The sequence below is a fragment of the Mauremys reevesii genome, linkage group 1, assembly GCF_016161935.1.
Source record: "Mauremys reevesii isolate NIE-2019 linkage group 1, ASM1616193v1, whole genome shotgun sequence".
NCBI lineage: Eukaryota > Metazoa > Chordata > Testudines > Geoemydidae > Mauremys > Mauremys reevesii.
Genome location: NC_052623.1, coordinates 124,843,453 through 124,865,992, shown reverse-complemented (window position 1 = coordinate 124,865,992; position 22,540 = coordinate 124,843,453). Strand labels below are relative to the sequence as shown.

General features: G+C 40.6%; 1 protein-coding gene across 6 annotated transcripts in view; it reads right to left on the bottom strand.

The window, feature by feature from the left end:
* Positions 1–22,540, bottom strand: part of GABRG3 (gamma-aminobutyric acid type A receptor subunit gamma3) — a 530,126-nt gene that overhangs the window by 54,313 nt on the left and 453,273 nt on the right. For all 6 annotated transcript variants that reach the window (XM_039519684.1, XM_039519686.1, XM_039519687.1 and 3 more), the window contains one exon: positions 20,844–20,981. In XM_039519684.1, the coding sequence (XP_039375618.1) occupies positions 20,844–20,981 (138 nt within the window). The remainder of the gene's footprint in view (positions 1–20,843; positions 20,982–22,540) is intronic.

Genomic DNA, 22,540 nt, shown 5'->3' with positions numbered 1-22,540 from the left:
TGGCAATGGCATCACTTGTTTCATACAAAATTAAGCCCTCAAAGGATTCATTGCTAATACCCGCCTGATCACATTGGAGCCGACCAACAGGGGTCTAAGACCCCTGGGTTTAGCCCATTTGTAAATATCTTGATCAAATGCTTATAAATGTTTTGTTACTGTTTGGAGGTAGTAAGTTGCTTATTATTTAAGTTTATTATTATTATTTTGGCATATTTAGAGCAATTGCATAAATCCTACTCAGCCTTTGGATTTAATAAAGGAATTTACTGTTAAATTGATGTCATGGTAAAACCCTGCATAAATAATAATAGTTCGAAAAGCATTGGAAACATTTTGGTTTATAGACGGTCCTTAACTATGCAATGTCATTATACAGTATTCATCTAGAAAGTTATTCTTCTTAAGCAACAGTATCTGCATCCCAACATGTTTTTTATGAATCAGTCAGATACTTGGGAAAGCACTAGTGGGTACTACGCATTTAGCCATGAATATGGGGAGCAGCAATCAGCTACTATATAACATGGATACCAGTGCTCAGCTGTCAGCTTTTCTTCAGCCACAGCTGTACTTACAAGACATCATTTAAAAGGGCATTAGCATGCCTGGAAGTGTTTGGATCTCCTGTACCATTCAAGCTGTTAGGCTAAAATGATGAGATAATTTTTTATTTCTTTTGATGGACTGAGCGCTGGATGCAGTGGCTCACAATGCTCATCTTTTAGAAGCATCAAGGAATGGGTGGAGAGGGGTTATCTATGTGGCCTATTATTAGAGATGATCAAAAATAGTGAGAAATGACTGTAAAATCTTTGATGTTTTGGTGGGTTTGGGGCAGAGGTGGTTTGCATGCCCCCAATGCCCCAAAAGTCTGCTTTTCCGTGAAATTGGCTATTTTTTGCATGGAGGGATTAAAACATGTAAAAAGCCAGCACTGTTTAAGTAGGCAACACCTTTTATTCTGATTTTCTTTAAGGAATTCCTGCACAATTACATTGAATGACATGTTCAGAGCAGAGGCTGTGGAGAAGTCCGTGTCATCGTGCATGCTACACATTTCATAGTTGCCCTATTTTCAGAAGCTATGATCCTTAAGGAGAGATTAGCTAGTCAGTCACTTATCTACTGATCCCCGCAGCTTGTACACAAAAGTACGTGCAGTATATGATTTTTTTTAAACTGCCACGTGACATCCTGCTGATTGCTACTGTAATACTACTCAACTATCCTCCCCCAAAAGTGATCTAATCCCATATATGGCACCTGGCCCTCACTCGGCAGCTGGTGAGTTGACATCTCCTGCTTATTGTATAAAACGGCTCACTTTGCCCACCCCTCCCCATCCCCCTCTCGCTCCTCCTGTCTGTTTGTCTTACCCACCTTTTGTGTCTTGTCCTAGACTTTGAGCTCTTAGGAGTTAGGAATGTACGTTAAATACTGTGCAGTGTCTAGGACAATGGGGCCCTGTTCCTTGATTGGTGCTGCTAGACACTACTGCAATGCAACTACTTGATCCACATATTTATTGTGAGGTGACCTGCTGTGTTTCCTAGACACCCTCGAGGCAGAGGGGATGCCAGTGAATTGAGCGCCAACTGTTCTGTCAGTCTGGCATTAGATAAATTAGGTATGGAGGCTGGGGTAGGCAGACTCTGCATCATTTTAGAACAAACACTAGCAGCAGTAGAATCAGAAGAGCTGAAAGTGTATGTGCATAGAAAAGGGACAACTTTAGAATGTCAATTAGCAACAGTAGGCCAAAAAGGCATTTTAAAACTATCCCCGTCTAACTAGAGGAGTGTGGCCGTTCTGATGTGGATGTGGCTATCATCATCACCCATGCCTTTGTCACCTTAAGACTCCACTCTTGCAATGCATTCTGTGTGGGGCTGTACAATGGGGGCTATTCAGAAACTCTGACTAATGCAGAATGCAGAGGTCTACATGTTTAGGGCTAGTTTCCATGCTGGAGTACAAAACTCTGCAGAGAGTACATGGTATAGGAGGGGTGGGGAAATGGCTCTGCCTGCTCAGCTGGCATGGAGAATATAAAAAATTGCTGGTGGAATAGCACTGAAGTAAGTTACTACCCTACCACTGAGCAAAAGGAAGCAGGGAGAGAGATGTGTTTCAGAGCACATAACGAAACACAAAGCACAATGACTCTTCCGGGGTGGTGCTGCTTACACGCAGCCCTTGGTCAGAACAGTGCCTAAAAGACACAAACTATCCCTTAGAGGAGTTCTCTTCATATAAATGAGTGGCAGGGGCGGCTCTAGACATTTCACCGCCCCAAGCAGGGTGGCATGCCGCGGGGGGCACTCTGCCGGTTGCCGGTCCCGTGACTCCAGTGGACCTCCCATAGGCGTGCCTGCAGACGGTCCGCTGGTCCCATGGCTCCAATGAAGCCGTGCGGGACCAGCGGACCCTCCGCAGGCACGCTTGCGGGAGGTCCACCGGAGCCGCCTGCCGCCCTCCCGGGGACCGGCAGAGTGCCCCCCGCGGCATGCCGCCCCAAGCACGCGCTTGGCGTGCTGGGGTCTGGAGCCGCCCCTGATGAGTGGGAGCTACTAGCAAAGTTTTCTTATCTTTGGAATTCACTTCCCTCTGTGCTCTGCCAGATGTTAACCTGGCAGGCATGCTACAAATGACCATCTTTTCTAGGAAGCATTTAGGAAAGTTGGATGGTCTATGTATAGAGTGGGCAGATTTTTTTTTTCATTTTGACAAATAATATTGAAGTTTATGTTTAAGCATTTTTTTTTCAGTTTTTCTTGATTGAAATTTCACAGATGTGTTAAATTACGGTGGGGTCAGGCACCAAAGGGGGTCAGACAATAATTATTTAATGACAGATGTTGGGATTCAAAAACTTAATGCTTTATAACTATTATAACTATTAAAACTATTATAACGATTAAAACACAAACTGTCAACCTCACATGTCAAAATATTGAAAGTCCACTAAAATTCCAATCCTTCCAAGCTTATCTATGTGTGGACAATAAAGAATGCTCTGATTATTGGTTGGAAAGTCTTGGTTTTTCTTCTGTGGGAATCTATAAAGCGGTATTTGTGAAGCTGGAAATTTGAATCAACCAGTTGTATCAATATTTTTAAAAATATTAATATTTGTATAAATTGTCAACAATGTGTTTATTTCCTGGGAGGTGGCTAGAGCTATGGAAAGATGTTAGCTAAGTTGAAAAAAATAAATAAAACTCAAAATGTAGCTGCTCTATAATTAGACTCAAGCCATTAGCCACAAGTTTGGATTCAGGTTCATCTATGGCTTTACACTATCTTGACAAATGTGCATGCCTGCAGCAAGACGGAGAGCAGTTTCAAAAGATATTTTTTAAATCTTTATGCACTTCACACTATTTCCTTATATAGAGAACTCTGGGAAGTATCTATAAGCTCTAGGCCATGCATTAACTGCTGTATTTCATTACTCTTAGCCAAATTCTACCCTCAACCAATAGTATTACTAGAATCTAACAAAGGTGGAATGTGGTCCACTGTTTAGAAAGATATGCCTAAAGGTATATGGTCTGTGAAACAGAAAAATAAACTCCAAGGGTTCTTACCAAGGGAATTCTGCCATTATCTTATCATGAATTCAAATGTGGAGTTATGTTTTGGCAGATATTATAAGAAAATATTTAATCTATATTTTATTTTACTCAATAGATGCCATTCTGCTTATGTACAAATATAGGGTTTCTTTTTCAGGAATCACGTCCAGGACAGATTTGCAGTATTTAACTTAAAACATTTGTAGGTGATTTCACTACAGCTGCATGACTCATAGACAATCATAACACAGAGCTATTGTGGATTATTTTTGTTGAATGACCATTCTGCTGAAGAAAAATGAGACAGATGATGGGATAGCACACATCTTTGTTTCAGAGAGGCTCTTTGCACTATGGGGGGAACTCAGCCACTGACAGAGCAGGCAGTATTTCTGCTGCTGCCCACATTCAGGGATTATGTTTGGGGATGGCAATTTTAATTTCCTCCTGCACAGAGACCAAATGTCAAAAGATATCAATCCAATGGTGGTATTCTGCCTTTGAAAGAAGCAAAATGGTCAGCTTGCCCATAACTAGCTTCTAACTCAAAGCCATGCTATATACATAGATGTGGTGTACTGAAAACTGCGTTAAAATACAAGTGAACAGCCTTATAAAGGGTTTCCTGGCCCTGCTTGCAGGCTAGAGGGTGTTCAGGGAAGCTGTGTGATATGGGACATCTTGGATAGTTTGAAAAAAGGCAACCTGGAGCAAGATAGGTTGAGTTGTACTTCTCTGCCTTTGGTAGCAGCCTGCTTTGTGTGTCTGCTTTTGTTGTTGTGTGTTAGGGTTCTGGATTTAAAAAACAAACAAACAAACAAAGGAGTGTTATGGTTCAGCTTTCCAGAAAGACTGAATATTTATGTTTTTCATTTACTTCTGTGTGTGTATGCCATGCACATAACAGTACACCTGGGAATGTATTATATATTATTTTTTATAGCTTACTTGTACTAGAGTTTGACTAATATCTGGGCTTAATCTTACACAGACCAAGCAAAGATATTGCTCACCCTCCTGCTTGCAGGAGGGTGGGATTTTCAAAAGCACCTAAGTGATTTAGGAACACAAGTTCCACTGAATGTCAATAGAACTAGTACTCCTAGGTCACTTGAATGTTTTTTAAAAAACTTGCTCTTAGTGCTTCTGATGTTATAAATTTTCCTTTTCTGAAGCAATGGAAATCCAGTGCATGCCTAATTGTGCCCTGAGTATGCCTCAATTTTATCACAGAGTACTTTTCCTTCACAGGATCCCATGTCAGAGCATACTTCCTTCCACCTCATGAAATTTGTATGGAGCTCTCTCTTGTGAGGAGGAGTCAGAAACTTACTAGATGCTTGCTTACAGGGGTTCCCCTACCTCTGATATCATAGCCCATCATAACACTTGAAGCCTGATACAAAGCCCAATTAAATCAATGGAAAGACTCCTATTTATTTAAATTGGCTTTGGATCAAGCCCTTACTCATGCAAGTAGTCTCACTGAGTTCAGATATTAGTACCACTGCAACCAGAAAGCAAGGGGATTGATTGCAGTGGGATTATTTGTGAATAAAAGCTACATCTTGTCAATAAAGACTGCAGAAATGGATCCTCCACCAGCACAGCAACAGTGTGTCTGCACCTCTTCAAGCTCTCTCCAGATCAAAGGCTGAATTTGGGGACAGCAGGAAACACTAAGGGCTATATCCATAAAGGGATTTAGGGGTCTAAAGTGGCAGTTAGTCACCTAAATCCAAAATGTGGATCCTCAAAACCCCTGCTCAGCTGCTGTCCCACCCAGGAGCTACCTAAATTCCACAGGTGCCTAAGTCTCTGATAATAAAGTCCCCTAAAATTTTGCCAGCAGGCATGCACATCACCACCTAAATCCTGATGCCTGAAACCTAGCTCATGGGTAAGTCCCAGCAGAATTCACAAATGAGGCACTTCCCACCACTCTCTCCTGTGGGCCCTGATCTGTTAGGCATGTTCAGAGGCCACCTTAGAGCACACCTACTGGACCAGACCCTGCACAAGACCCAGGAGAAGGCGCTATCCCTGGTTTGCCTCATAGCCCAGGAATTAGACAGTTCATGCAAAGACACAGAAGCCCTGGGTTTGAATCCTCACTCTGCCCAAGACAAGCAGGAACTTGAACCTAAGTATTCAATGTCATTAGTGAATGCCCTGGGCAACAGGGTATTCTTGGGTGGGATTTTCTCAGTTTATCCTGCTGAAGCTGTTCCTCTTTGTATAAAATATTTGAATAGTCACTGGGCCAAAGATAGCGAGAATGACTTTATAGTCCACTGGTTAAGCCACTCACCTGGGGTATGAGGTTCAGGTCCCTGTTCCAATGAATACTGAATAATTTATACAAAGTGGACCCATACCAGAATACCTTATAGTCCAGTGGCTAGGCATTCACCTGGGAGATCCAGTTTCAAGTCGTAACTCCCCTACTCCCTATAGACAGGAGTGAAGGAACTTCATCACTGCCCTAGGCACCAGATGCGTAATGGGAACATGATGATGATGATGACGATGACTCCTCTCAGGCAAAGTTGGTATTTGTACCTGCATCTCCCATATCTGATGTGAACGCTCAAACCACTGGGCTACTGGGTTCAAGAGGACTGGGGTTGCCTCCTTCTCCCTTTGTTGTTGTTGTTATTGAGAGAAAGGGCTGACCTGACTTAGGTGCCTAACTCAAGGAGTGGCTTCCCAGCTGTGTATTGTAGGTAAGTGCCTAACTCCCCTCGCCTCAGAATTTCCTATTGGTTAGCTTAGGTGGCTCCCTGCTCAGCATGCTGGATTTAGGGTATCCTGTTCTTAGGTGCCTAACTCTCCCCATGTGTAGGGAACCTGGGCATTTAATCAGGGGCTGTGGCTTCCACAAGGCAGCAAGGTGCTGAACACTAGGCATTGCAACACTGAACCTAAGTGCCCTTTGTGGATCTAGCCCTAAATTTAGAGTAACCTTGCCCACCCATAACTTTCCTCTAACCTGCATTTCTCTTTTTAATGTTATTGCAAACTAACTACAAGGTATTCAAGACCATTCTGCCACATATGAATAATCACCCGGGTTTGAATCTTTAAAGTCTCGTTAAGATTGTAGCTGCACTACTGAATGAAAATATAAAGCATCCTTTGAAATAGTTTCAGCTCTAAATTTAGCATAATTACTGCTACTGAAAGGGCTGCAGATGACATAACAACCTTGGGTCAAGGCCAAGCCTACGGAGCTTTATTTATTAATATAACAAAGGCTTTTGATAGAGCTGACCATAAATTATCAGTACAATGGCTGGATGACACAGGATTTAGTACAAAAATCAGAAACAGATTGGGCAGCAACTGAATAGAAAATAGCTCCCAACTGATTAAATTAAAGCAGTTCCACAAGCTTTTATACTGGCTTACAATCTCAGTTCCTGGTTACAACGGTATTAATAGCAGACCATGAATAGTATTGTCAATCCATATTTAAACATATACAAGAAAAACTCTAGATGACTGATGAAAGGGTTCATGTCTCTTGGGTACCCTCTTAGAAATGAATACAACTAATGGGCCCCATTCTGCTCACATCTTGTGCAGTTATTTACAGCTGTGCAATGTGAGTGCAACACAGTTGTAAAATGATACCATTCTGACTGCAGTTATGGCTCTCCCTTTGAGGGGAAAAAGTTTCATCCTACCCCTGGGCTCCTGCATTAAGGCCAAGCCAGGGGCGGCTTTAGCATTTTTGCCGTCCCAAGCACAGCAGTCAGGCTGCCTTCGGCGGAGCGCCTGCAGGAGGTCCCCAGTCCCATGGATTTGGCGGCACGCCTGCGGGAGGTCCGCCGGTCCCGCGGCTTCGGTGTACCAGCCGCCGAATTGCCACTGAATCTGCGGGACTGGCGGACCTCCCACAGGCAAGCTGCCAAAGGCTGCCTGACTGCCGCCCTCACAGGGACCAGCAGGGAGCCCCCCCGCAGCTTGCCACCCCAGGCACGCACTTGGAGTGCTAGTGCCTGGAGCCGCTGCTGGGCCAAGAACATTCTGACCTTTATGACTATAGTCCAATATTTAAAAAAAAAATAGGAGCCTAAAGTTAAGCTCTTAAACCCATGTTTAGGGTCCTAAACAAGTGGCCACATTTTCAACAAGAGTATTGAGTATCCAGCAGCTCCCATTGAAAACAATGGCAGTAGCTGAGTGCTCACCACTTCTCCAAGTCATGCCATTAGTTTAGGAGCCTAAATATGGAATTAGGAGTCTAACTTTGGACTCCTGTTTTTAAAAATCTTTGCAAAGCTCACTGTTAAAGGGCCTAATTTTTCATCTTGCAGAGTAAAGTGCTATTTCACAGGGTGGCAGAATTGAACTCCAAGAGCTACAAAGTGCCTTTGGGCATAGTGCTGAGCAAGGGGTGGTGTGTAAGCTCCATGATCCCAAGAGATGCTTAGTGGTTTGTGCATTGGCCTACTAAACCTCAGGGTTGTGAGCTCAATCCTTGAGGGGGCCATTTAGGGATCTGTCTGGGGATTGGCCCTGCTTTGAGCTGGGGGTTGGATTAGATGACCTCCTGAGGTCCCTTCCAACCCTGATATTCTAAAATGCCCAGAGAGGCATTATGCCTCTGAGATACAATTCCTTTCTGGATCTTGTTTTGTTCAGGGGAGGCGGAGAGGAGAATAAGTTACTTCAGCCTTTGAAACAGAGCAGCTTACCTCCCACCTTCGTGCTTGGCCACTTAGGGTATGCCCAGGGTTAGCAGAACTTGAATGAGCAGATCCTGGGTTTGTTAAGTTAGGGGTTGAGCATCTACACTCATTTGCAATCCCATGTTAGGAATTGTTGAACTCTGGGTCCCAGCCCGGGGCTCCAGTATCTATACTGCATTATGTGGGCCTGAGTCCAACCACACATATCCCAGACTTCCTAGTGTCCTGGGTTTTGGGTGCAGTGTGGGAAAACTTGACTGTGCCCCAAACTTGACTAACCAGAAGACAAAGACAATCAGACTGTGGGATTGTGGAATACTTTTGGCAGAGTCCCTGAGCATGAGTCCAGTGGGGCTGTGTCTACACTGCAAAGCAATAGGGCTTGAACCCTGGGTGCCTATTTATCTCAGGCTTGAACCTCCCCCCACCCATGGGGTCCTGGAACCCTGGGTCTGAGCCCTAGCTTACCGTGATTTGTGGTTAGACAGAAAGGAGGTTAGGCTTGAGCCTCGGACTGCAGTGTAGATGTATCCTTACACTGCCCATTGAGCATTCGGGCAGATCCAAGGCTCCACCCACTCAGTGACCCCTCGCCATCCACTTTGCTCATTAGGTGCAGTATCCAGAGAGCAGGCGTTCTTGTGCAACACACTAGATGCAAAACTGGATGGGTCTTACACACCTGCTCACCTAATTAAGACTAGGACACCACTGAGCCTTAAATACTTAACTGTATCCTAGCCACATAGAGAACCATTAGTGCATGGCAGCAGGGTCCACTCAGACACTTAGTGAGTGGCAGGCTAGTAGTAAAAAGTTAGAACGTCAAAAGTAACCTCAAGATTCTTCTTTGGTTAAACAAACAGAATCACATGAATTAGGGAGAAATTGGTATGGCTACTTAATTGTTCACCCACCAGAAAGTTTTAGCACATGAAGGTTTGTCCATATGCAAGAGGAAGTTGTCCTACCTCTTGTTAAATTGTTTGGCTTAAGTCAGGCAGCCTGCAATAAAATGTAGATAAATTGCAATAATGTGATGAATGTCTCCAAAATGCTAAAGTCAATGCTACAATATTTATACCAGAGTAGTAACTTCACTGAAGAACTGACTTTAAGTAGCTTAGACAGTATTCCCACACAAGTAGTGAATATTTATTAATTTGGAAGGACACTGCATCAAGCTTTGCAAACCACACTGTACATTCATCAAAAACGCAAGGTACTTTTTTCATGTAGGAACAGCTATTTTTTTACGCAGAGCTATTTTATACTTTTCAATTATCAGACTTCAACAGTGATGTTGCCCCTGTGAATGAATCTATACAAAAGTCTATTTTAAATGAACAAAGCGCTGGAGGGCCAATACAAAGAGAAGCAACAATAGTTATCTGAATTCTAACTGGTGCAGCGAATTAATAAATGAATTAATCAGCCTCATTAAGCTAGATACACGTGTCTTTCAAAACATGGACAAGCCAAACTCTTTTCTTAAGATGGTTGTTCATGGAGAATCTCTTCCAGTTATAGCAATCTTTTGTGTTCTTTGCAAGAACAGAAGGTAAAACATTTTCAGACATAAGTGTGATTTTTATTTTGATGAACTATTAACAATAAGATGAACTATTTTTCTTAGTTGCCAGTTACTTAGTGCTGTAATTTAAGTAACCAATTGTAGGGTGAAATGGTATTCTAGGACTAACCACCTGATCCAAAGCCCAGGTCTTTGGAAAGCTTCCATTAGCTGCAACAGGCTTTTTATCAGTCCGTAAATCGTTGTATTTAGAAGTTAGCCTTCTATGACCTTTGCTTGTCTTCTTATAGTCAGACAAATAACTTTTCCTGAAGTACATTTGCTGAGCAATATAAAATCTACACACTAGAATACAATCATTTGTAGTTGGCGTTGTATAAAATGTTGGCCTATCAACTTGTTATTGTTTTCTTTACAAAACCGTCGAGTCAAGCTGTAAAAGCCATTTTGAACATAAAGTGAAATCAATGAGATTTAACTTTTCCCTGGTTTCCATCAAAAGGTACAAAGCGGCCACTATTCATCAATGGCATTCTTCTGTATTTCACTCTCAGCAACAGGCCATTTTCACTGAGTTTAATTCAGCAAAACATTTTTGCACAAATTTTCAAACTAGGTCACTTAAACCGAGTGCCATGTCCTTCTCTGGATACTCACTCAACTACTTGGGTACTGCAACTGTTTTAGATACCTAGGTTCCTTATTTGCGTGTGCAAATAGGAACTTTGTGCCTAAGTCTTAGCATCCAACTTTGAATAGAGCTGTCCGGGTCATAGTGAGAAATAGGAGAGGAGAGAATTTCAACAAGTTTCATTAACAAGAGGTCATCTGCAAGTATAGCTTTGACACATATTGCACAATAGTATGTGTGCTTTCCGAAGGTTCATAGCTTATCCACTTGATTCTCTGCTTTAGAGGAGACAAATATAGTATATGTTCACCCTCAAGGACGAGTGCTACACTCTTTCCTCCTATTGCCTACTTTATCCTTAGCAAACAGAGGAATGGAATAAAACATAAGAGCCACTATAAGCAACATCTGTGATATTTTAGCAAAGCCTAATGCAAAGCTACCTAAATTCAACAAAACTTGAGCAGCTTAACCCTTGTCAAGTTTGTGCAAGATTTTCCTGATATATTAATATGTCTCCATGTTTACATTTTTATTAAACAGATCCTTATTATTTAAAACACACATTCAGGATAGGAAAATATCTCTCTACAATAGAGAGAAGATATTATCCATAATTTCCTGTTTAATCAAAATGTAAATTCACAAGTTAAATGAATAAGGAGCAGAAATCTCAACATCTTGCATGAGAAGGTCACAAGAGGATCGCAGAATTGGGAGGTTGTTAAAAGAGAAATCGATGTTCCCCCAGGAGAGCCATGACTTATTGCAGGTATGACACCAGACTGATTATCATTTGATGTGTGGATTTCTTTTAAAAGGTGATACAGACACTGATTTGTTAATTATGACTGTTAAAAAGGGTCTTGATTTATTGCAAATATTGTACTGTAGGGTAATATTCTGACAGCAAAGTTTATTGTCAGACCTCATAAACACCAGGCTATTTCTCCACTGGTAGGATAAATTACTGTTTACCACCAAGAAAGAAAGCTCAGAATATTCCCTTACTCCAGAGATGATTATTAAAAGAGTTATATTTGTTAATTACATGGGAAAGGATTTGCAGTCAAGTGTTCATGGGCCTTATTCTGTTCACACTGCAGTCAGTGGGGCAATGTGTATAGTGGGGAGTAGAGATAGTGGCAGAGTGACTATGGGAATGAGGATATGGAGGTAGAGCTTAATGGGACTAAATTGGAAGGGTCAGGTAATCTCCATCCAAGAATATTAAAAGAACTGGCATATGAAATTGAAAGCCCAATAGCAAGGATTTTAATGAATCTGTAAACTCTGGGGGTTACACCCTGTGACTGGAGAATTGCTAATATAGCTCCAATTTTTAAGAAAGGGAAAAAGGTGATCCAGGAAACTGCAGGCCTGTTAGTTTGACCTCAATTATATGCAAGGTCTTGGAAAATGTTTTGAAAGAGAAAGTAGTTGAGGACATACAGGTGAACAGTAATTGGGATAAAATACAATATGGTTTTACAAAAGGTAGATTATGCCAAACCAACTTGATCTCCTTCTTTGGGAAGATAAGTGATTTTCAAGACAAAGGAAATGCAGTAGATCTAATCTATCTGGATTTCAGTCAAGCATTTGATACAGTTCCAAATGGGAATTTATTAGTTAAATTGGAGAAGATGGGGATTAATATGAGAATTGAAAGGTGGATAAGAAACTGGTTAATGGGGCGACTACAAAGGGTCATCCTGAAAGGTGAACTGTGAGGCTGGAGGAAGGTTACTAGTGGAGTTCCTCAAGGATGTGTCTTGGGATTAATCTTATTTAACATTTTTATTACTGGCCTTGGCACAAAAAGTGGGAGTGTGCTAATAAAATGACACAAAGGTGGGAAGTATTGCCAATACAGAGTAGGATTGGAATATCATACAAGAAGATCTGGATGACCTTGTAAACTGGAGTAATAGTAATGAGATAAAATTCAATAGTGCAAAGTGCAAGGTCATGCATTTAGAGACTAACAACAAGATTTTTTTCTATAAACTGGGAATTTATCAGTTGGAAGAGACAAAGGACGGTGGGTGTATTGGTTGATCACAGGATGACTATGCGCCTTCAATGTGATGTGACCGTGAAAAAGGCTAAGGCGTTCCTAGGATGCACCAGGTGAGATATTTCCAGTAGAGACGGGGAAGTTAGTACCATTATACAAGGCACTGGTGTGACCTCATCTGGAATACTGTGTGCAATTCTTGTCTCCCATGTTTAAGTAAGATGATTTCAAACTGGAACAGATGCAGAGAAGGGCTGCTAGGAGAATCCAAAGAATGGAAAAATTAACTTCTGAGAGGAGACTCAAAGAGCTTGGCTTGTTTAACCTAACCTAAAGAAGGCTGAGGAGAGATATGATTGCCCTTCATAAATACATCACAGGGATAAATACGAGGGAATTTGAAGAGTTATTTAAGTTAAGCGCCAATGTGGAGGAGTGAAGTTCTGGAACAGCCTTCCAAGAGGAGCGGTGAGGGCAAAAATCTAACTGGCTTCAAGACTGAGGTTGATAAGTTCATGGAGGGGATGGTATGACAGGACTGTCTACAATGTCATGTGACCCTTCAGCGACTGCCAGTAGCAAAAATCCCGAACTGCTGGAGATGGGACACTAGATGGGGAGGTCTCTGAGTTACTACGGAGAATTCTTTCCCATGTATCTGCCTGGTGGGTCTTGCCCACATGCTCAGGATCTAACTGATGACCATATTTGGGTCAGGAAGGAATATTCCACCATGATAGTTTGGCAGAAACCCTGCGGGTTTTTCGCCTTCCTCTTCAGAACGGGGCATGGGTCACTTGCAGGTTTAAACTAGTGTAAATGATGAATTCTCTGTAACTTGAAGCCTTTAAACCATGATTTGAGGACTTCAGGAATGCAGCCAGAGATTAGGTCTATTTCAGGAGTGGGTGAAGTTCTGTGGCCTGCAATATGCAGGAGGTCAGACTAGATGATCCCGATGATCCCTTCTGACATTAAAGTCTATGAGTCTAGAGGGCCAATGCTGGTCTACGATTGAATTTCTCTTGGGAGGAAAACAAAACAAAGCTATGAGTTTCAATGACCGGACTAGAAGTGTGTAAATTTAAATGGATCACATGAATTCTGCAAACCTAAAAAATAGTTTATAGGTTTGCCAAGCCTAAAATTCAATCCCTAATTCCAATAACCCCAAAGCATACCTTTGCTTCCAAACGTTATCTTCAGCCTCACAGACCTGAGAATTCGCTGAATCTGAAGGAAGGTCATAAAAGAGTCAGGGAGCTGTGCTACCACAGAGGTGAGCAGCTGGAAACTTTTTGCCTCAGAGAGTTGTCCCTGTTATATCCCTTTGTGGGATGTGGGATGCTTAGTCCTCCTGTGTTCAGGCCTGTGTGTGAGGAGGTGCAATCATGGTTCCCACAGACAGCGGGAGGGAACAGTCTCTCTGTTGGGGGTTTAATTTTGCCCATGCTTTACATAAGTCACAGAAGGGGAAGCTCTTTGCCCCTTTCAAGCCCACTGTGACCCCAAGTTAGGGGTTGGGCTGAATCTGGTGCATAAATACATAATAATAATAAACAAACATCTCCCTTACATTTATGGAGACTTAAATAGCATATTTTCTAAAGTGATATACAAACTCAGTAAAGAAACACTGTCAGGATAAAAATCATAGCAACCAGCTTAGAGTGAAATAAGTAAAGTTTCTCTATAATCAAAATCATTCTTAGTGGGTTTAATAGGAGGGCTATATTCTCCTGATGCACCCCACCCTATTAGCAGGTGCTAGACATCAGAGGAAGCTGAAGGTCAATTACGCTAGACTCACTAGAGGAGATACAGCTCATTGGATGCCACACTTGGATATAAGGAAGTCAGTATAATGCTGTTGTACCCTCCAACTACCACTGACTGCCCTTCCCCTCCTACGGATGCCTGAGCAAATGGAAGGCCCTCTGCAGAGACCAGGTATGGAGAAGTATGAGGTCACAGAATACCTTCCGTGTAGGAACACGAGATCTGTGAGGGGAAGGCACTCTCTGTGTATGTAATCCCATGGACCAGAATCTGGCTCTGATGTCCTGAAACCAAAGTTTCCCCAGCAATTTCATTTTACTGCTAAAGGGTTTGGGGTTTCAATACGCCCTGGCTGAAATAGACTGGGCTTCTGCCGAGTGCAAAATGATAGAAACAGGTGCTGTTTTTGGATGATATGAAACATTTTTGAGACCCCATTTTTCTGCCTCAAATGATTGTGTTATTAGAGGTTAACCCCGTGGAATGTCTTGCTGATGTACCCCTGTGCTGGATCTTTTCAAGTCAGGCATTTAAAAGAGAGAACACACCCCACAGCGTTTGTCCTGTAAAGAGCATTCATGTGACAAGCTCTCTTTGATGTACCATCAGGACGCAGTTGGGAGCCACCAGTACTTTGAAAATGTCACTGACATTTAATAAACAATTGAGCTTCATGAATAGTCATTAAGTAAATGTCTTTAGAGCTGACACCTAGCTTTGGAGTGGGCATGGCAAAAAAAGACAATTAAAAATGGCTATGCAGTGGTTCTCAAACTTTTCTACTGGTGACCCCATTCACATAGCAAGCCTCTGAGTGCGACCCCCCTTATAAAATAAAAATCACTTTTTTATATATTTAACACCATTATTAATACTGGAGGCAAAGCTGGGTTTGGGTTGGAGGCTGACAACTCATGACCCCCATGTAATAACCTCTCGACCCCTAGGTTGAGAACCCCTGGGCTATAGTGACAAACTGTAGGATCTTGGACAATGTTTTTCTTTCACTAATAATACAAGCTCTTTTCTGCAATGCAAGACTTTGTAGTTGTGGTATAGGAGGAAGTACATCAGGCTGCTGCAACATATACCTGCAAATGGGGGGAACACTACAACAAACAACACTGCACAACCTGAACACACACAGTCCTGTACATGTGATGTGATTTAACTGTGGCTCTAAAAACTTTTCACTTTCTGTGGCTAAGATTCCTACAGATTCCACATGATCACAATGGCCCACTCCCTCAGGTCTGGGTTGGCAATCTGTTTGCAGACAACATCTAGGGCTATGTTTGTCCCAATCCCACAATAGACATCTATCTTCTTAAAAAAAAAAATCCTTTCCCTGAGTTCACAAGAGACAGCACACCAGCTAGCTTGAATAATAAAGCAGAGAAAAAAATGTAGAAATTTAACAGTTTAGTTTTTTTTATTTTTTATTGAATTTCCATTATTTTATTTATTTTATTATATATTATTTATTTTTTTCTCCGCCATGCAAATATTTGAATACAATAAAATAATAAAGCACAAAATAAACATTTTTTTATTTTAGAAAATGTGCCTTTTCATAGTTATTAATATCTATATTTTTGTAACAGAAGAACAAATAACATTTTAGCATTAGCGCAGAAAAAGTGAAAACAAAAAGTTGTGTGTGTCTATATTAAAATAAAAAAATAAAAATAACAGCTAAGGTTGCCCCAAATGCAAAACAAAATACCACCAGACCACCCACGACAAACCGGCACGGCCCAAACAGGCAGGGCACGCACACCAGGGCTTTTCCCTACACTGCCACTGATGAAGTTTGAGAAACACTGATGGTAGACCTTGAGGAAGAAGACTCAGCAACAGCTCCCCCCACAGCTTCCTCTTCCCCTTCAGACCTCTGCTTTCCCTTTGCCCCACTGTGCTTTTAAATGATGATACTCTAAAAGCTAACACTTAAGTGAACAATTCACAGCCAGCACACTGAGCCTGGGTTTAAGGATTACACAAACCGCACTGCAACAAGGTTACCCTGGTATGAAAGTACAGAAGTTTTTTTTTCTCATTGTAGTGTCCCTTTCCCACAGCCCAGTCCTAGAGGGCTAAATAGTATTCATGCTGTTTTTAACCAGCCTAATCTCTCTCCTGATGGCCTTATGCTCAGGGCCGGTTCTAGGCATGGCTGGGTGGAGTGCTTGCCCTACATACCAACTTCCAGAGAGTACCGTACCTTTCATGGTTTGGGGGTTGTTGTTTTTTTGATCCCTTCTAATTGGCTGCCCTTTTTTTGCTCTGCTGATTGTCCAGGGTTCATGTTTGTTTTTTGCTCAGCTGGTGCAGGGGTGGGAAGTAATGAAAACGTTTTTCACTTGGCAGGCAAAAAGCCTAGGACCACCTCTATTTATAGAGATACAAATCTTCTTTGGCTGGCAAAGGTCATTAAATCCCAGATTACTCTTCCCTCTGAGTGCACACCACCTTGGCTGTGCTTTAAGCCTTTGATGATTTGGGGCATTGATTTTTTTATTATTATTATTATTATTATTTATTTGTTATCTTGTTTAGATTCTAGGAATTGTGAAGTCCTTGTAGCAACCACCTTGTTACTTGTAAAACCCTGACCATGTCTACGATTACACAAAATGTATGTAAATCCCCCAAAAGAGAAAGGTTTAATGGAATGTTGTCTCTGGGCTCTGCTAAGCTCATGAAGTGGTCACTTGATGGGCTAAATTATATTACAGGGAACAGGTTATACACATACTGGCCACCATGGCAGTATGTTCCTGTACAGACTATCAGCACTCATGCTGCAAGTTTGCAGAAGACAATATAGAAAGAGACAGACAGGTATACCAGTGATACTGACAAAGGTCTCACATTACACACACAATTCTGGAAGGAAGTAACTGTGTCCTAAAATGTCAGAAACATAAACATTAGAAGTGAAAAAGACATTAGGCTAGTGAGTCCACCTCCTTGGAATTCAGGACTGTTTCCGACAGTACATTTTCTAATACCGGTACTTTGTCTAGTTTAGTTTTACATGTCCCATGTGTTAGAGGTTTTCACAATTTTCCTGGGGAGGAACAGAATATCATTTTTCCCTGATATTCAGACTGATTTTCTTTTCTGAATTTCATCCCATTGCTCTTAATTTTACCCTGTGTAGCACCTTCCATAATTCTGTTCTTTCCATGGGTCCTGATCTTGCAAAAAGATCAGGGCTGGTGGGACCCTTACAGTGTCCAGCAGACTTCATTGGGCCTCCACAGAGAGAGTTCACCTCAGGCAAGTTCAGAGATTTGGTTTTCACATGCTTCATATATCTGTAGACTCCCACACCTCCCCATCTCATCCATCTGTGAGCCAAAATAAATGAGTGAGATCTTCAGCTCGTCTCTCTGCCTAATGACACCAGCTAAATCGCTGGCCTATATACATTTCATTTTATTACTTGTAAATTCATTTCTATAGCCCCCTTACAATTTTTGGTGCTCTTTTTAAAAAAAGAATATCTCCGGTTTGGCAATAGCTTCTGCTATCATGATTATTATTGTTTATGTATATTTACTATAGCACCTAGAAGCCCAAGTCATGGGCCAGGGCCTCATTGTGCTAGGTGCTGGACAAACACAGAACAAAAAGATGGTCCCTGCCCCAAAGAGCTTACAGCTGAGGAACTCTCATCTCCCTCTTCCCTGGTATGATTGCCCCAAATCTCTAGCATATTGTAACTTTTCTGTATCTTAATTTAATAATTTGCTTTATATTTTATTATTTAGTTGGTCATGATTATATTTATTTCCTTTGGGCCCAACTACAGCCTGAACGGTGATTTGTTTAATTTTGATGACAACAATATCTTGCAAACATTAGGGCCTTTGGGAATTTGTAGGAAATTTTGACGAATGCGTGGACTACATCATACTGAAAGGTTGGATCATCTAGTGATACAAATCACCCAATAACCCAAATAACTCATTGCTAAGGGATGCCGTGAAGGCCAAAACTATAAATGTGTTCAGAAAAGATTTAGGTAAGTTCATGGAGGATAGGTCCATCAATGGCTATTAGCCAAGATGGTCAGGGATGCAACCCCATGCTCTGGGTGTCCCTAGCCCCTGACTGCCAGATGCTGGGACTGGACGATGGGGGATGGATCACTTGATAATTGCCCTGTTCTGTTCATTCTGTCTGAAGCACCTGGCATTGGCCACTGTTGGAAAATAGGATACCGAGCTACATGGACCATTCTTATATTCTTATTTTCAAATAGTGAAAAGCCAGTAATACTGATCCATTCAATGAATATCTGAATAGAGAAAACCACTCTTCCAGGCACCCCTCAGTGTTTTATAAGGAACACCCTCTACTTCAGATTGGCATTTTAAAAATTTCACATAAACACCAGGTTTTCAGATATCATGCCCACGAAGGCCATATAAGAATCTGGATAGACAGGTTTGATCAGCATACAAATCCCACATTTGGAAGCTCAAATCAGTATTTAGTGCATCACTGCTCATTTTAAGTGCCATCTGAACATCCAAATGTTAGATCAGTGTATCCTATGAGAGTGCTGGTGCATGAAAATTTGGCCTACAGTACATATCTAATGGCAGAAAAGAAATTGACTCCAGAGGTTGGTTTTTGCTCAGAAGCATGACTGAGAAGTAGCAAAGGTAATGAGGGTAAAAAAGTAACGCCAGCTTGCCCACTTCTTTAAATTATAACTTGGAGTCTATGAAGAGGAGTATAAAAATGGAATTTGCCCTGTTACCTCATTTATTATTTGGGATCTTAAATGACCATGTGAAGCTGGCTTCTGACTTGTTTAAATAGAGCGGGTACGTGTATTTATTAGCATACCTCCAGCAGCTTCATATTTCAGAGGGGGCTGTTCTGTGCATTTAACGAGATTTCTTGATGAAAACTTTCAAGCTGGCATGACTCCTGGTGAGCACAGAATAGAAATGGCAGGTCACTCACACTATCTCTAGCTTTTTCACCATCTCTCCTAATTAGTTTCATGCCTCCTGTCACAGAAATTGGAACCAAAATATATCCTGGGCTTGACCTTGATTTACCAACATCCAGATCACAGTTAACTTGCCTGAAGAACTTACACATCCATATTCATTATTCAGAAGCAGAACAAACTTTTACATTTGCTCCATTTGTTAGCACTCTCCTTAGCCAGGCCATATACACCAAAGATTTACTAATACGTTAATTGCATTTCAGTGACAAAACTGTCTGTCAGCCATGAGAATGCATTATTGATGCAAGAGGATGGGCCATAAATTTTCCACGTTAAGCCCACAGATCCGTGTGTTTTACTCTTTATCCACAGTGTTCCCCAATAAATAATATAGATGCACTTAAATTCTGCTTTTTAAAAATTCATAACTGGTTAATATTAAAGCAGTAGACTGCTACTAACACCACTCGCCACATTTATTGATGTGTAGCTTACTTCAGTGTTATCTATAACCTTTAGATGACGATCGACTTTTATGAGTTTTTTAATCTACCAAGTGCCGCATCTATTGTTTATGTTGTGTTATGTTTAACTTTACAATTTTAGCAATCTATGTCATTTAATGCATAGTTCATTATTATTATTAATTATTATTATTATTATTAGACAGAAAAAGGTTCTTGTGGAAATAATATGGCCATTAAGTTTTAATTAAAATCAATTGATAAGGTCAATGGCAAAAGGTATTCATCAGCTAGAGGCGTACCATGTCTTTGAAACATTAAAAAAATACTCAAACAGTGGATGAAAGATTAACTTGTCATGAAAACGTTTAATTTCATTAGCTCTACTGCTATGCTCTGGGCTAAGATAATAAACAGTCAATGTTCTTGATGCTTGCTATTTAAAATAAATCAATGATCAAAACATATGTCTCAATGCAGGGCTAATTTAATAACACCTAATTGCAGAATGAGCATATTGTGGCAACTTAAAAATGTAGTGTAAACAGCAGCTGCAAGTTAATATTATTCCTAGGTTGGTAATACTATGAAGAGAGGAGAGGAAGAAAGAAGGGTTTTGTTAGAAATCCAAACAGTCAATTAGATTGAAGTCTGGATTTTGGCACTTTTCAAATGAACACTTGTAAACACTGTAATTCCCTGAATTCAAAGTGTACTTAAATGAAAACAAACTTTCACAAAATGCACAGTCCATTCCTCACTGCACATAGTACATTCTTCATCATTTTATTCTGAGTTCATAAATATCAATTGTAATTGAAAAAAGTGATTTTAAAAATCCAAATTTTCTAGCAGTTTAAAGGCAAAGTAGGGTCTCTAAAGTTAGACACCTACAGAGTTAGAGTCCTGAACATCTGAAGTTCCCACTGAAATTAATATTTGTGGAAAGCATTAGACCTTATTTTGCCATGAGAATAACCTGACTGGTTAAAACATAAACACAATTAAAGTCAAATGTACAATAGATTGCAGTGTAGTAGATTAAGTGCTGAAACCTGTCAGATTCAAAACACAGATGATATCATGTCATACACAGAGTATAGAAAATTATATATTGAACTTCTTAACCTTGAAAACTGAGCATTCATTCAATTCCTACCTGCAGAGGTTTTCACAATTTCTGAAGTATTTCTGAGACCCATGAAGTCAAACTGATAGAGTCTCCAAGATTTCTGGTCTGCAGCCTCTACTGAGTTTTTCCTCCATCTGTAAATCATTTCTTCTTTAGGATAGCCATCTGTAAATTGTTAAAAAAGTGTTACCTTTCTTAAAGAGATGTTGGAAAAATATATTTATGATTTTTGACAATTTGAGAATGTTAAAACTCTTGGGCGGTCTGTTCCAGTTACTTTATTGACACGATTCAGCAGAGGAGAGTTTTATGGCATAGACAAGAAGAGCCAATAAAATATGCTTATTGAAAATGATGACTTTATTAATTCAGTCACATACCCGGCTATATATTTCTATAGAGATAAAAGTTCAGAGGAAGTTGTTGGGAAAGGACAAATTAGGGCTGGTCAAAAACTTTCTGTTGAAAATTTTTAAATGAAAATTGGGTTTTCTAATAAATATTTTTTGTGGTAAATATCTGCTTTCCTAGGTTTTTTTTTTATTATTTTTAATTGAAAAACACCAAGACTGAAATGTTTTGCCTGAAAACTAAGAAATGCTATTCTTTGGCCAAACATTTTTCACGTTTCAGCAGGTTTCTGGCCAAAAAAATGTTTGTGAGTTAAAACAAAAAAACTGAGATTTTCCACAGAGGAAAAAAAAAATTGATTAACTCTAGAACAAACAGATCTTTCAGTGATGCAGATGTTTATACTAAATGAAGCCTGGTCATTTATTACATTAGTTTAGTATGAAAGGGTCTCCGTAGTAGTTTATTTTACAAATAACCTTTCAGAATGTGAGAAGTTTCACAACAAAAAGGAAGATACATCATTGAACAAGAAAGATTATTTTTTTAAAAAATTAACAGTGTATACCATGATATTTCAAAAACGAATTAAGCACAATGCAACCAAGCAAAGCTTTTGTCAGAATGTGATTTCAACCATATTAGTTCTAAAGGCCAGGGAATGCAGTAATGCGTCACATGATCCATGCAGCTGAAAGGATTAAGCCTTCTTTTACCACTACACTAATAATTAATAATTATTAATTCAGCTGCCCAATATTTACATTTCCTTCTATATTTACAGAATATTTAATTCTATATCTGAATGAGCAAAGACCTTCCAGAAATTCATTCATATAAACCATACCAATAAGAATGTCTAGAAAAGAACAATACGCCTTCACTAGTTAAGTCTATAGGCCTAGGTACACAAAAGGGGTCAGGCACCTAAATTCCTATTTTAGGCATCAAAGTTCCAGTTTTGGGACTAATGCACGACCTCTGATCCCCTGGACCCTGTAGGAAGCTAAACTCACTCCGCATCTATGTTCAAATAAAAGAAATAAAGTAAAACAAAACATTTGGAGTGGGGGAGAACTTTCCTCATAACTTTCAGCCCACAGGTTAGGGTACTCACCTGGGATGTGGGAAGACCCCCAGTTCAAGTCCCACCTCTACTTGAGGGGAAAGAAGAGATTTGAATTAGGATCTGTCACTTCTCAGGTGACTGTCCTCACCATGGGGCTCTGAGATATTCTGATATGGGATACTTTGTAATCTCTCCGGTTGAAGTTGTTGCACTCTGGATAACTACTTGAAGCATCATTTGGGCTGGAGAATGAGCGAGAGAGAGAGCTCAAGCATGAAAATTACTCTATAGGTTGGTAGTTAGG